General features: G+C 40.0%; 1 protein-coding gene across 3 annotated transcripts in view; it reads right to left on the bottom strand.

The window, feature by feature from the left end:
• ANO9 (anoctamin 9) overlaps positions 1–12,457 on the bottom strand; it is a 52,664-nt gene that overhangs the window by 11,457 nt on the left and 28,750 nt on the right. For all 3 annotated transcript variants that reach the window (XM_079970238.1, XM_079970236.1, XM_079970237.1), the window contains 11 exons: positions 10,907–11,003; positions 10,472–10,532; positions 9,986–10,068; positions 8,581–8,685; positions 6,039–6,203; positions 5,908–5,944; positions 5,610–5,721; positions 4,678–4,735; positions 3,950–4,047; positions 1,939–2,102; positions 1,119–1,271 (listed from right to left, as the gene is read on the bottom strand). In XM_079970238.1, coding sequence (XP_079826364.1) covers positions 1,119–1,271; positions 1,939–2,102; positions 3,950–4,047; positions 4,678–4,735; positions 5,610–5,721; positions 5,908–5,944; positions 6,039–6,203; positions 8,581–8,685; positions 9,986–10,068; positions 10,472–10,532; positions 10,907–11,003 — 1,133 coding nt within the window. The remainder of the gene's footprint in view (positions 1–1,118; positions 1,272–1,938; positions 2,103–3,949; positions 4,048–4,677; positions 4,736–5,609; positions 5,722–5,907; positions 5,945–6,038; positions 6,204–8,580; positions 8,686–9,985; positions 10,069–10,471; positions 10,533–10,906; positions 11,004–12,457) is intronic.

The following is a 12,457-nucleotide window of genomic DNA, read 5'->3' as shown; positions in this document are numbered from 1 at the left end:
AAGGACAGGGGGAGAATGATGATCAATTATGTATAATTTTTGAACTGAAAACAAAAACAACACGATTTGCTAGATTGATATATTTCCATTTCTGGTTTTTTTTGTTGGGTTTTGTTGGGATTTCCTAGCTGCAACCACTGCAAAAGCTGCAACCACTGCAAAAGCAGCAGCTCAATTGCTCATTGGAACAGAATACTGCCACCATGTTAGTCCACTGCTGAAAAAACTCCATTGCTTTTCAATTTGCTACGTTCAAGTTTCTGGTACAGGTATATAAAACCCTATACGGCATGGGAGCGGGATACCTAGAAGACTGACATACCCATTTTATACTCAACTGATGGCTGCACTCTGTAGGAGAGGGTATCATCTCATCAGGAGGTCTGTTCCATACAACATAGAAATTGGGCCTTTAGTGTGGAGGCACCTAACCTTTGGAACTCCTTACCATTATGTATCAGAAAAGTACAATCTCTCCTGATTTTTGGCCCCTATTGAAGATGTCCTTTTTTCAACAAATCTCTTAAGTGAAGATTTATGTCCCAGTCTAGATCCAACATGTATTTTTTTCTGTTCTTTTAATTATTAAATCACTTTGGACTAGTTCATAGAAAGCAATTCATAAACAAAATGAAATAAATAAGATTAAATTAAATGGTAGCTCAGTAGCTTAGGTTCCAGCCCCAGGCTCTAAAATTTCCAATTCAAGCCCCAGAGTCCCTTACACTGGGCTTCTCTCTTTGGCTCCTTTCCCCATTTTCATTGAGTGTTGAATCCAGCAACTCACAGAACTCCTATGGGAACTGCCTCATCTACATTTCTGTACAAGCTACACTGACCCACAGTGACGGTTTCTTAACATCTTCTTCCCCCTAGAGTTTTGTGGTCCAAGTATAGCTTGAGTGGTAGAATACACTTCATCTACCCCAGTGCCCCTGAAACCTGTACATACTCTTTCCTTTCCCCATCCCCTGAGTAAGCTCTTAATTCAGCTCCTTCCATAAGTAATCTACCACTTTGAAAAGAGTTAAGTATGACCACTAATAATATTGGGGTAAAATGAAAGCCTCTCCTCAGAGGTCTGAAGTAGAAGCCCCTTTCCCTAATCCTCAGCTCACCAATATCATTTGCTGTCCTGGGAACCATGCGCCTCTGCAATCTCACCATCTTGATAGCATCTAGTCGAATTTCGATGAGATTGTTGATAAAGGCCAGGAGTGGAGCAAGGGGAAAGGCAGCCACAAAAATAGTGGTGAAGCTGTACTGGATCACTGAGGATTTAAAAAGAGAACACTGAAAAGAGGCAGCAAACAAAAGGAGAATGTTTAAGTCATTATTAGATTTGCTGGGCCAGAGTTTGCACATAGCTTCTAAAACAACATAAGTAGTTAAGAGACATTTAAGGAAATGGAAATTTCAGAACAGCAAGAATTGTGTGTCCTAAGTATCTTTAAAAGCTAAGAAAAACTACTCAAATCAGCAAAAGTGAATAGAATATATGAAGGATGCTAATAGGCCAGTGTCAGGAATTTTTCAGTGTTTGTTTTTAATTGCATAGAGGAAACAGAGTCATGTTGCAGGCCCTAACATTCTCTTTGTAATCTAGATAAAACAAGCGTATACATTTTTCAGTGAGCTGAAGTTTTGATAGAAGAAGTGTTCATTTTTTGTGCACATACATCAAAACTATCATCTCTATTCAAAGATTTCAGAAACCTGTTTGACCCAAGGCAATAGAGGGAAAGGAAAAAAATGACTGTACAACTGTTATAACACTCCACTTCAATCTCTTTGAAAACCATCAGCCAATCTAGTTTGGCCAAATACCTAGCTAGCTTACTAATGTAATGGGAGTGCCAATGACAGAATGTTGAGTCCTGTCCCAATTTAGCCTAGCATTTCACCCTTACCAAAAGCTTTCAGTTGAATTTCACTTACTCATTTCCAGAAATTCATCAAACAAACTGAAGACATTGACTTCATTAAGGTTATAGTTCCACAGCCATTCCTCCTTGCATGGGTCCCGAGCACTCTCCTCCATATGAACCCTGTTGTTGCTTTTGGGATTTCTGAACAGCAGTTTGTACTTGTAGTGTATCCAGCTGCAGGGGTAAACACAAGTGTAAGTGAGATAAAACAAGTTTCTAAGTACAAGACCTGCAAGCTGTCAAAGACCTATAAGAGGACAATAATGTAGTCCATGCTGGAGCTCCCTTTATAACAGGGCAAATTGCCCTGGGTCTTCAGCTTATTGGTACATATTACCCAAAGTCAGTGTAACAAACAATGTTGCATATGTAAATATTCCTCAAGTCTTCATAGGCGAGTCTTGGCCACACTCCACCCTGCCTTACTCTGGTCCCATATCCTGTTCCTACTTCTTAATTCCCCTAAGTACATGACTGAGTGAAAAATTCCTGTTTCCAGCATGGTAAGCATTGTTCCCTGGGAAGAGGGACTGCTTATTAAGCAGTTCTGGAAATTGTAGCTCTTTGAAGGGGATAAGAATCTCTTAACAACTCTTAGCATCCTTAAACTACACTTCCCAGGATTCTTTGGGGGAAGACATGACTGTTTAAAGTGGTATGAAACATGGTCTAAGAGAAAATTATATGAAAATGATATACCGATGGTATCTAACACCAAGTAAATTGGCAAAAATGTATAAATCTAAATTAAATAAGTGTTGGAAATGTAAAAAGAAAGAAGGTTGTTTTTATCATATGTAGTGGTCTTGTAGTAAGGTTAAAGCTTACTGGGAAATGATATATAATGAAATGAAAAGGATGTTTAAAATAACGTTTGTAAAAAAAAAACCCAGAAGCCTTTCTTTTGGGAATTATAGGGACAGAACTACCTAAACTGTACAGAAATTTATTCATGTATGCTACTACAGCGGCAAGAATGTTACTTGCCCCAAAATGGAAATAAGCAGAAGTTCCAGCAAAGGAAGAATGGATACAAAAACTTAAGGAATATGAAGAAATGGCGAAACTTAACGGAAGAATAAGAAATCAAGATAACAAACTTTTAATAAAAGAATGGGAATGGTTTATTGAATATTTACAGATAAATTGTAAACAAATAAGAACATTGGCAGGATTATTGTAATAACCTGCATTTTCATAAAAGTATATATTTAAAGAAGATGAACAAATGAGCAAATAAGTTAATTTGGATATGCAGAAGATATTAAAAATAAATTTAAGGAACTGCAGAAAGAGGGGGAAGGAAGTCAAGCTTTGAAATGTCAAAATGATTGTAAAATCAGTGAAATGTATAAACCTGAAAAGTATAAATAAAAAATTAAAATAAATAAAGTGGTATGAAACACCTTTAAATGTATAGTGCTAATACAACCTATCTGGCTCTTAGGCCTCTCCCCAAGCCACATACAAGTCACACCCTTCTCTAGTCCTGCTCCACACCCTCTTCAAGTGCTTATGTAGGTGGGTGTAGAAATCTGTGACTCTTAGCATCACACAGCAGGTTATATTCCACTGAAGAATCACATCCGCTGCTCTACCACTTTTGCTTCTATAGCCCCTTCACACTACTTGCATGTGGCCCCCTAAAGATTATCCACAAGAGAATGTGATCTTTGGACTGAAAAGGATTCTTCACCATTTCTCTGTCCTAAATTAGATGATTTAGACAAAAGCCAGGCCACATCTTGCCAGAGAACAGAATTCCCAACACTCAAAGCCATTAGCCAACCTGATCTGAAGAAACAGAACTGCTCCCTAGTCCCAAGTGCAGCAAGCTCTGACTTTCCACAAGGGCGAAACACAATTTGCCAAATATTTCCCACAAAAGGAATTGTTATACTGGCACGCAAGCCAACCCTACTATATTCTCACTCCAGCTGTGACAGTCTGTGATGCTCCAGGGGAAAAGAGGGTCTGGATCTAACCCCAAGGACCAGATCATGCTAACTATGCTGACTTACGGCAACATGAACTCCACAAAGTTACTCAGTGTTTGCTTTAATGTCATGATTACGGCCATCTGGATGAAGAGATCTACAAGGCAGCCGCTGGGGTGGCACTGGAAAGAACAAGAGAAAGATAGTTTGCATCTGAAGGTCACAGATTCCAAAGTCATTTTTAGGTACTTGCATTTTAAAAATTATCACAGAGGAACTGCCAGGAAAGGCTGCATGCCTGCATCATTGTAATGTGATGCAATGCATCAACAGTAATGCAAAGCTCTAGGGAATTTCCACTATTCATTTCATGTATATGTATATTGAGCTCATACATGCTTGCTACCATTTTTTTGGATGTATTTTTTGTAATGATAAGACTTTTAAAAACTGTTTTTGAGGTTGTATTTTAAATGGTTGTAACTTGCCCTGGGACTTTGGGGCAAAGGACAGGCAATAAATTAAATAATAATAATAAATTTGTATCGTATAGGAATCTCTGGATGCAAACAGAATGAAGTAAGTGTGAGCTATGAGAACCAGAATGGTGGTCTGCTTGCACTGAATATAATAATGCCCCACAAACTTATTAGTCATAATATTTTTAAACTGTCTTCAACCTGGGGATTCCCAGGAAGATGGATTAGAAAATATTTGGGGAAGATGAAAGAGAAGGCCTGGGCAATTATTTTAATGAACAGGACACCAGGTGGGGACGTAGGGGAAGACATCATTGCAACAAAGGAACTTACTTCTTCCAGTCTCCACTTGCCGCCCACACGTACATAGTCCCCTGGACGACCATTAATCCTAACAAGAAAATACAATTGAGATACAGTCAGTTGCTATTTATAGTTTTGATAACCACACAGTTTGGAAGATAATAGTCACAATGAGTAATGAAGATGCAGTAGAGCAGTAGATGCAGTAGATGCAGTAGCACCGAGGGCCTTCTGGCGGTTCTGGCGGTTCCCTCATTGCGAGAAGCAAAGCTACAGGGAACCAGGCAGAGGGCCTTCTCGGTAGTGGCGCCTGCCCTGTGGAACGCCCTCCCATCAGATGTCAAAGCGATAAATAACTACCTGACATTCAGAAGACATCTTAAGGCAGCCCTTTTCAGGGAAGTTTTTAATCTTTGATATTTTAGTGTATTTTTCGTTTTTATGGAAGCCGCCCAGAGTGGCTGGGGAAACCCAGCCAGATGGGCGGGGTACAAATAATAAATTATTATTATTATTATTATTATTATTATTATTATTATTATTATTATTATAATAGAGCTAAAAAGCAGCATCTCAACCAACAGAAACTAAAGTAGTAAGAATGACAGAGAGCAAGGGTGGCTGTTAGAGTTACGGATAAACACTCTGTTTTTAGAACACAGGCCTTCAGTTTTGTCAGAGATGCACTACAGCAAGCAAAAAATGCAGGACTAATGCATTGCCTCTGTATCCCCCTTCTTGCAGCATAATTCATATAGGAATTTTAAAATAAATAAAATGCCCTATTAGCCCTCACACAAACTATGGGAACAAAGCCACCATTGTTCCCTTTTTATAGCTGCACATCTAAAGCAGGAAGAAAGTGGTAAAGATTTAATTCAAATCCAAGTCACCTGATCCAAATTTAACACCCTCACCAGTGGGATACACTGAACTCTCCATTCTTTGCTATTTGAGTTTACCTCCCAAGGAAGAAAGCAACGTAGATCACAGAAGAGAAGTGGGTGAAGAACTGGAAGGTGAAGAGTTTGACGGTGAAGTTTTTCTCACGCTCAGTGAATGTTCTTGGCTTCTCTGGAAATAAGATCATGGACACCAAATTTAGCTGTGGCACCTGGCATTCCCGTTCTTATTTTTATGTATGCCTTATTCTATGCACCAAGTCACAAAATGCATTCATGATAGGGCAACCTTTTACTTATCAAGTCAAACATATTTCATATAGATGAAATAATGTATATAGCATGGATATTTTCTTACCCATATCGCAGAGGTACAGCGCTACATGTCTGTTCACCTACAACAGACAAGAGGCAAACAGAGCAATATGATACACCAGAAAACAACTGCAAGACAGATTGCTGGAAAATATCACTATGTTTGCTCCATACCTTGCTCATTATGATGATAGTTAAATAATGCAACACAGCCCCTGTCATCACTGCCATGGTACTGGCTCGTTCTCGGAAAAATTCTGAGTAAGACTGAGTAAAGATGACTGTCACCACGACCCTATAGATGACAAGTGCATGGGCAATACCAATAATCACGCAGATCTACAAGGCAAGAATGTATTGTTAGAATTATAAAGCAGCTGGGGCTGTGCAGGAGGGCAGTAAACAACAGGTTAACGCCCCCACTGCTCTAGGGCAGGCAGGATCACAACAACAACAACAACAACAACAACAACAACAACAACAACAATAATAATTTATTATTTATATCCCGCCCATCTGGCTGGGCCTTCCCAGCCACTCTGGGCGGCTTCCATAAAAACCAAAAATACAGTAAAATCACACATTAATAATAATAATTTATTATTTATAATAATAATTTATTATTTAGGCATCAAAATGATTGCCACTGCCAGCTCCTGAGTCTTTAGACTCAGCTATGCTGCTGCAAGGGACGCAGGTGGCGCTGTGGGTTAAAGCCTCTGCGCCTAGGACTTGCCGATCGAAAGGTCGGCGGTTTGAATCCCTGCGGCGGGGTGCGCTCCCGCTGCTCGGTCCCAGCGCCTGCCAACCTAGCAGTTCGAAAGCACCTCCGGGTGCAAGTAGATAAATAGGGACCGCTTACCAGCGGGAAGGTAAACGGCGTTTCCGTGTGCGGCTCTGGCTCGCCAGAGCAGCGATGTCACGCTGGCCACGTGACCCGGAAGTGTCTCCGGACAGCGCTGGCCCCTGGCCTCTTAAGTGAGATGGGCGCACAACCCCAGAGTCTGTCAAGACTGGCCCGTACGGGCAGGGGTACCTTTACCTTTACCTTTATGCTGCTGCAAATAAAATGTTTTAAGTGTGTTGTAAAGTGCAATATACAAATGTGACACTAGATGGCGATGGTGAGCTATGGCACATTCAATACATTTTCCAAAACTTTTTTTTAAAAAGCATTTTCACAGCGTTTTTCATATGTGTGTAGATTCCACCTTTGTCTCTTTCTCCAGTTCTGACCGCATCCAAGCCAGAGACAGAACAAGCAGACAACATATGAACAAAGACAAAGGCAACCTAAGAAAGAAACAATTCAAAGTAATCCCCTGACCTAACATGACACAAACCAGTGGGACTTGCCTAAGCTAAGCCTGATAAGGGATGGACATAGCAAGTGGCTCTCCTAGAGCGGCAGGAGTACCTGTCATGCCCAAGCACACTGGTCAATTTTGTGGAAGATTCAGTCAAACCTAACAATGCCTATTTTCTAGTTAATATATGATGGGGTTACAAACCACAGAGTTCTTATTGCTAGAATAGACTCAGTTAGGTAACACCTAACAGGAAGCATGTTCCTGTTCCTCTCTCTCTCTCTCTTTCTTTGTTTGCTGTGCCTTAACTTAGCTCGCAGACATGTGTCTGCGTTATACTTGCATTATTTTATTGTTGCTGCATGAAGAAAATGCATGTTGGAGATCAAGAAACTGCACGTAAACCATTTTAAACTTCCTTTGCAGTCTGTGGTCTACTTACTGAAAAAGGCAGTCAGCTGCTAAATGCAGCTGAATGCAATAAATAATGTTTAATAGTCTATGTACCTACGCTTCACTAAACTGCTTGAGGATGGGAATTAAATTCTGCTAGGGGCTTTCTTCCACCAAAAAGATAGCAAAGCACCACATTTTAAAAGCAGGCACCTGGCATTGTCCTGACCCTGCATCAAGTTTTGGAGATGCAGCACAAGATCCTGCCTTTTTAGAAAAATATTTTTTTGAAGCTTTAAACTAGGTGCTGGGAACCTTTGGCCCTCCAGATATTTCTGAACTACAGTTCCCTAGCAAGCAGAACCAATGGCTACAGATGATGGGAGGTGTAGCTATGCAACATCAAAGGTTCCCCTCCCCTAATTAATCTGCTAAGAATGATACTGTTGATTGCTCTTCAATGGGAAAGCTGCACAGTATTTAACCATCTGATTTCTGCTCAGATTATATACAGTGGTACCTCAGGTTACATACGCTTCAGGTTACAGACTCCGCTAACCCAGAAATAGTCTTCAGGTTAAGAACTTTGCTTCAGGTTGAGAACAGAAATTGTGCTCCGGTGGCACAGCAGCAGCAGGAGGCCCCATTAGCTAAAGTGGTGCTTCAGGTTAAGAACAGTTTCAGGTTAAGTACGGACCTCCGGAACGAATTAAGTACTTAACCAGAGATATCACTGTACTCATTCTGGAGGTATTTGTCAAAACTTTATTGCCACGTCTTGTAAAACACTAGGAAAAGAACATATGTGATGCTTGCTATGCTGCATTATAAAGAGACATGAAATAAAAAAGCACAAGAAGTCTTCTGAAAGATCCGCTTTCCTGCAAATGAAATTTTCCAATCTCAACTCAAGAATTTTGCCCCTTGTGCTGTAGGGTGGCTTAACAATGCACCATACACAAGCCAACATTTAAAATGCATACCAGAAGTGCACTACAAAAATAGTAACCACATACCATAAGCCCAACTAAGATGAGTACAACAGTGCTGCGGATGTAAGAATGCTGGTGCAGTGGGGAAGCCGTTTCTGGGTTATTGATGAGTTCCATAGCCAGTTCCTCCTAGAAACAGAAATACAGCCACACTGACAGGTCCTTAGAATTCATAACTTCTTTGGCTCACGAGAGGAGCCATGGGTTAAAATATTTCATGAACACCATCCCTCACGGCTCACCTGTTTTGTGATTCTGGCAGCAACAACAATCACATTTGCTGCTGATGCTGGGTGCAAGATGCTAGTATGGAGAGAGAAACCATTGCCCTTATTTCAATTTGACTGTGATGACATCTGCATCCAATGAGATGATGATGACGACTGAAACCAGAATTAAAGTGAAGACAATGTTTCCTCCTTCACACTGGCATTTTGTAGGTTTAAAAAACAAACAAAACCACAATATCTAACAACAATGTGAAGTCAGATTGCCACTACTGCCACATTTGGCCCTGACCTTGCCTGTTTGCAAGACCCCTCACAAAATGGCTGAAATACCCTCAACCCCAACCTCTGAACAAGTTGAGGAGGGAAATACTCCAGCTACTACTGAGATCCCCTGGCAGAATTATGACTCTTTAGGACTTTCGTATCCATTCTGACCTGGATATGAAACTATTTTAGCCATCTGTGCCAAATTATATGCAGGGTCTACTGGGAAACTTTTTCTGTCAAAACTGAGATACACACAGGTTAGGGTTGCCATATTTCAAAAAGTGAAAATCCGGAAACAAAAGTTGTTGAGCATTTTTTTTTTTTTTGCAGTTTTTAAAAAGTTTTTGAGCTATTTTTAATAAACTTTGCCAAAATCTACACTCCCAACATGGGTCACCATGGCCCCTGTTAACAATTTATTTATTTTTAAAGTAGTCTCCTTGACATCAGTTAGTGACAAACCAAGTTGTCTAATACTGAGTCTAGCCCAGTATTGTCTAAGAGCTCTCTAGGAAGTTGTTCCCAAACTAGATATCCAGACTCCACAGTGGCTCCCTAAAGATATATCTATGGTAGAAATGCTATTTGTGAAGATGAAGATGCTGGAAGGCTTGAGGCATGATTTCTTGGTGATGATACAGAGCAGAGGTCTCCCAGGAGCCAAAGTGCAATGGCAAAATGATTGGAAAGTTGGGCTCAAGTCAGTGCCACCAAGAATTGGTCGCTGATATAACAAAAGGTACTGATGCCCTGCAGGTGAAGATCATGACCCTTGAAATCATATCAAGTCCAAAGGGCAGGACCCAAACCTGAAGAGATTTTCCTCATAGCCATGGGCAGCAGTAAATACATTTCTTCCTGTTCAGAACAAGAGTAGGACTGCCACAGTGAACATATATATAAAGATGGCTATATGAAAGAGTTAACCTTACCTCTTCTTCATCCCACAGATACAACTTCCAGTTACTGACAACTTTAGCTCTCCTCCTCTTCCACAACTCCAAGAATACAGTGGCTATAAATTTAGAATCAAAACACAGAATTGAATATATACAGGATAACAAAATCATCCTGTCTGTCTTCTTACTGGGGTCCCTCCACTCAACTATAGGCCAGTCAGCTTTATAGTGTGCAGGAAATAAGAGAAAGATAGCTTGAAATAAATCCAGCGATTCCAGAGAGAAGATCTAAACAAAGGGCCTTTCAGAGTATGAGTCATGATGAAATTAATCTCAGAAGGACCCCGAAGGATCTATATTATATCAACTAACATTTATGTGTTTTCTAGAGTTACATTTCATTCTTAAATGCAAAAATACACTTTAGCCACATCTGTGTTGAATATTGCATACATTTTAAGAAGGGGATTTGTCATAAAACTTAGAACAGGTTCTAGATCAACCTATGCTAAAGCTTACCCCAGACAGCCATGAATATTGCGAAGAGAACTGTCCCTTCATTGTCAAGCAAGTGGGTGACCTAAATTGTAAAGGAAAGATGTAAGAGTCACAATGGCAAAAAAAGAAGTCACTAGGTGTGCTGAGGAAAACTATGTTTGAAACAACAACTTTCCACTGAAAAGCTGTACCCATTGAAAAATTGGGACCTAGTGAGAGGTGTATAAGGAATAAAAGTGGGGTGTTCACTACCATTCAGGCACAAGTACAGGGAATATCTAGATTGGCAAAGGAGACAAAGTCTCTAATATCTCTGTGTACTTTGAGAGATTCTTCTTTATCTTCACAAAGCAATCATAATCAACAGTGAATATTTTACATCCTTAGTAGTGGACAACGTTAGAGGACTCCACAACAAGAGACAAATAATATACATTTTATGTAGGTTAATCTTACCTGGGCATATGTGCAAGTTTCTGACAATGGCCAAAAAGGGCACTTCTGGTCACAGAGTGGACACATCATTGTAGTATTGGCTGCACAGATTTCCTTGCTAAATCAGGAAGGGTAGCAGAGGGTACAGAGATTGATTTGCCCAATGTTTATCCTACTTAACAACAGGGCAAAGGCAGAGCAGTACACAGAACTAATAGACAGTCTTCTTTGCCCACATGCTATCAGAACAGATAATACTTTATTCGGCTATAAGCCCACAAGGTAAAACAAATCAATAGATAAAATAGCATTTTACAATCTAAAATATCAACTAAAATATTTCAACGCATAATCTCTTTCACATTATTTACCATCTCTAGATGTACCGTGTTATGGCCTTGAAGATCAAGATGGTGCATAGAGTTTACTGGATTTTTAATAGTCATGCAGCATTCCATGAAGTCTTTTATATGAAAGAACTGAAATCAGGAATCTAGCAACCTGTAATGTTCTATAAGAGTCAATGTCCTGGAGTAGATAAGCTAGATGTAATTCAGGTGGTTTAGCAGCAATTTCCAGAATGATTGAACTCAGGATCCTTGATCGGGGAACAATGTATAAGGGGCAATTAAACAAGATATGATAGAGGGATTCTATTGATTTGTTGTCACATGCGCATAAAACAGAGGTTTTACCATTAGAAAATCTATTGCTCAGAACATTTGAGGGGAACACATTAAATCTGGCTCTAACAAATGCGAATCTATGCGACGCAGCCGATAAAGTAGACAGATATCGAGGTATCTGGGACATAGATGTAATGCCCTGATTTATCGGGGAACATGTACCTCCACCTGTAGTAAGATTTTGTTGCAAATCTACCTCCTCCAATCTTTGTTTGATGACCTTTTTAGCTGTAATTAGATCTAAATTAAGTATATCGGAAGGAGGGATTCCATAAGACAACAGTTTGGAATGGATTTTTGTTGCCCATGGGTTGGTGAATTCATCTCTCCAAAGGCACTGAATAAGATGGTAGTTTGGCAATTTATGCCAAAGGGACAGCCAAAAATTAAAGGCATGTCTCCACATCAGAATCTCTAGGGAGGGGATCTTAAGTTCTAGGCGAATGGCAGAGTTGCTTACACAGGAGGGTAGTTTCAAAAGGCGTCTTAGAAAAAGGTTTTGCAATGTCACCAGAGGCAAGAGGTTTACAAAGGCGCCCCATAAAGGGACCGCATAGGCCATAGTTGCAACCACTTTCGCACTATAAACTTTTAAGGCGGATGGAACATGCATAGCCCCCTCAGTAAAGAAGAAGCGTAATAGAGCATAGATAAGGGCTTTAACCTTATTTTGTAAATATGTGATATGCGCTTTCCATCCCGTATTATACTGGAAGTAAATTCCTAGATATTGAAATTTGTAAACTTGTTCAATTGGCTTCCCCTCGAGTTCCCATCTATACAGTTTACGACTCCTGGAAAAAATTAGGACTTTAGATTTGGAATGGTTAATAGAACAGGTGAGGAGATACAAGCCAGTTTGTTATCCCCAATTATAACACCCACA

The sequence above is a fragment of the Podarcis cretensis genome (genome assembly GCF_951804945.1).
Source record: "Podarcis cretensis genome assembly, chromosome: 1".
In the NCBI taxonomy this organism is placed as follows: Eukaryota; Metazoa; Chordata; class Lepidosauria; order Squamata; family Lacertidae; genus Podarcis; species Podarcis cretensis.
The sequence above is the reverse complement of the archived record's forward strand: the minus strand, read 5'-3'. Positions and strand labels throughout refer to the sequence as shown.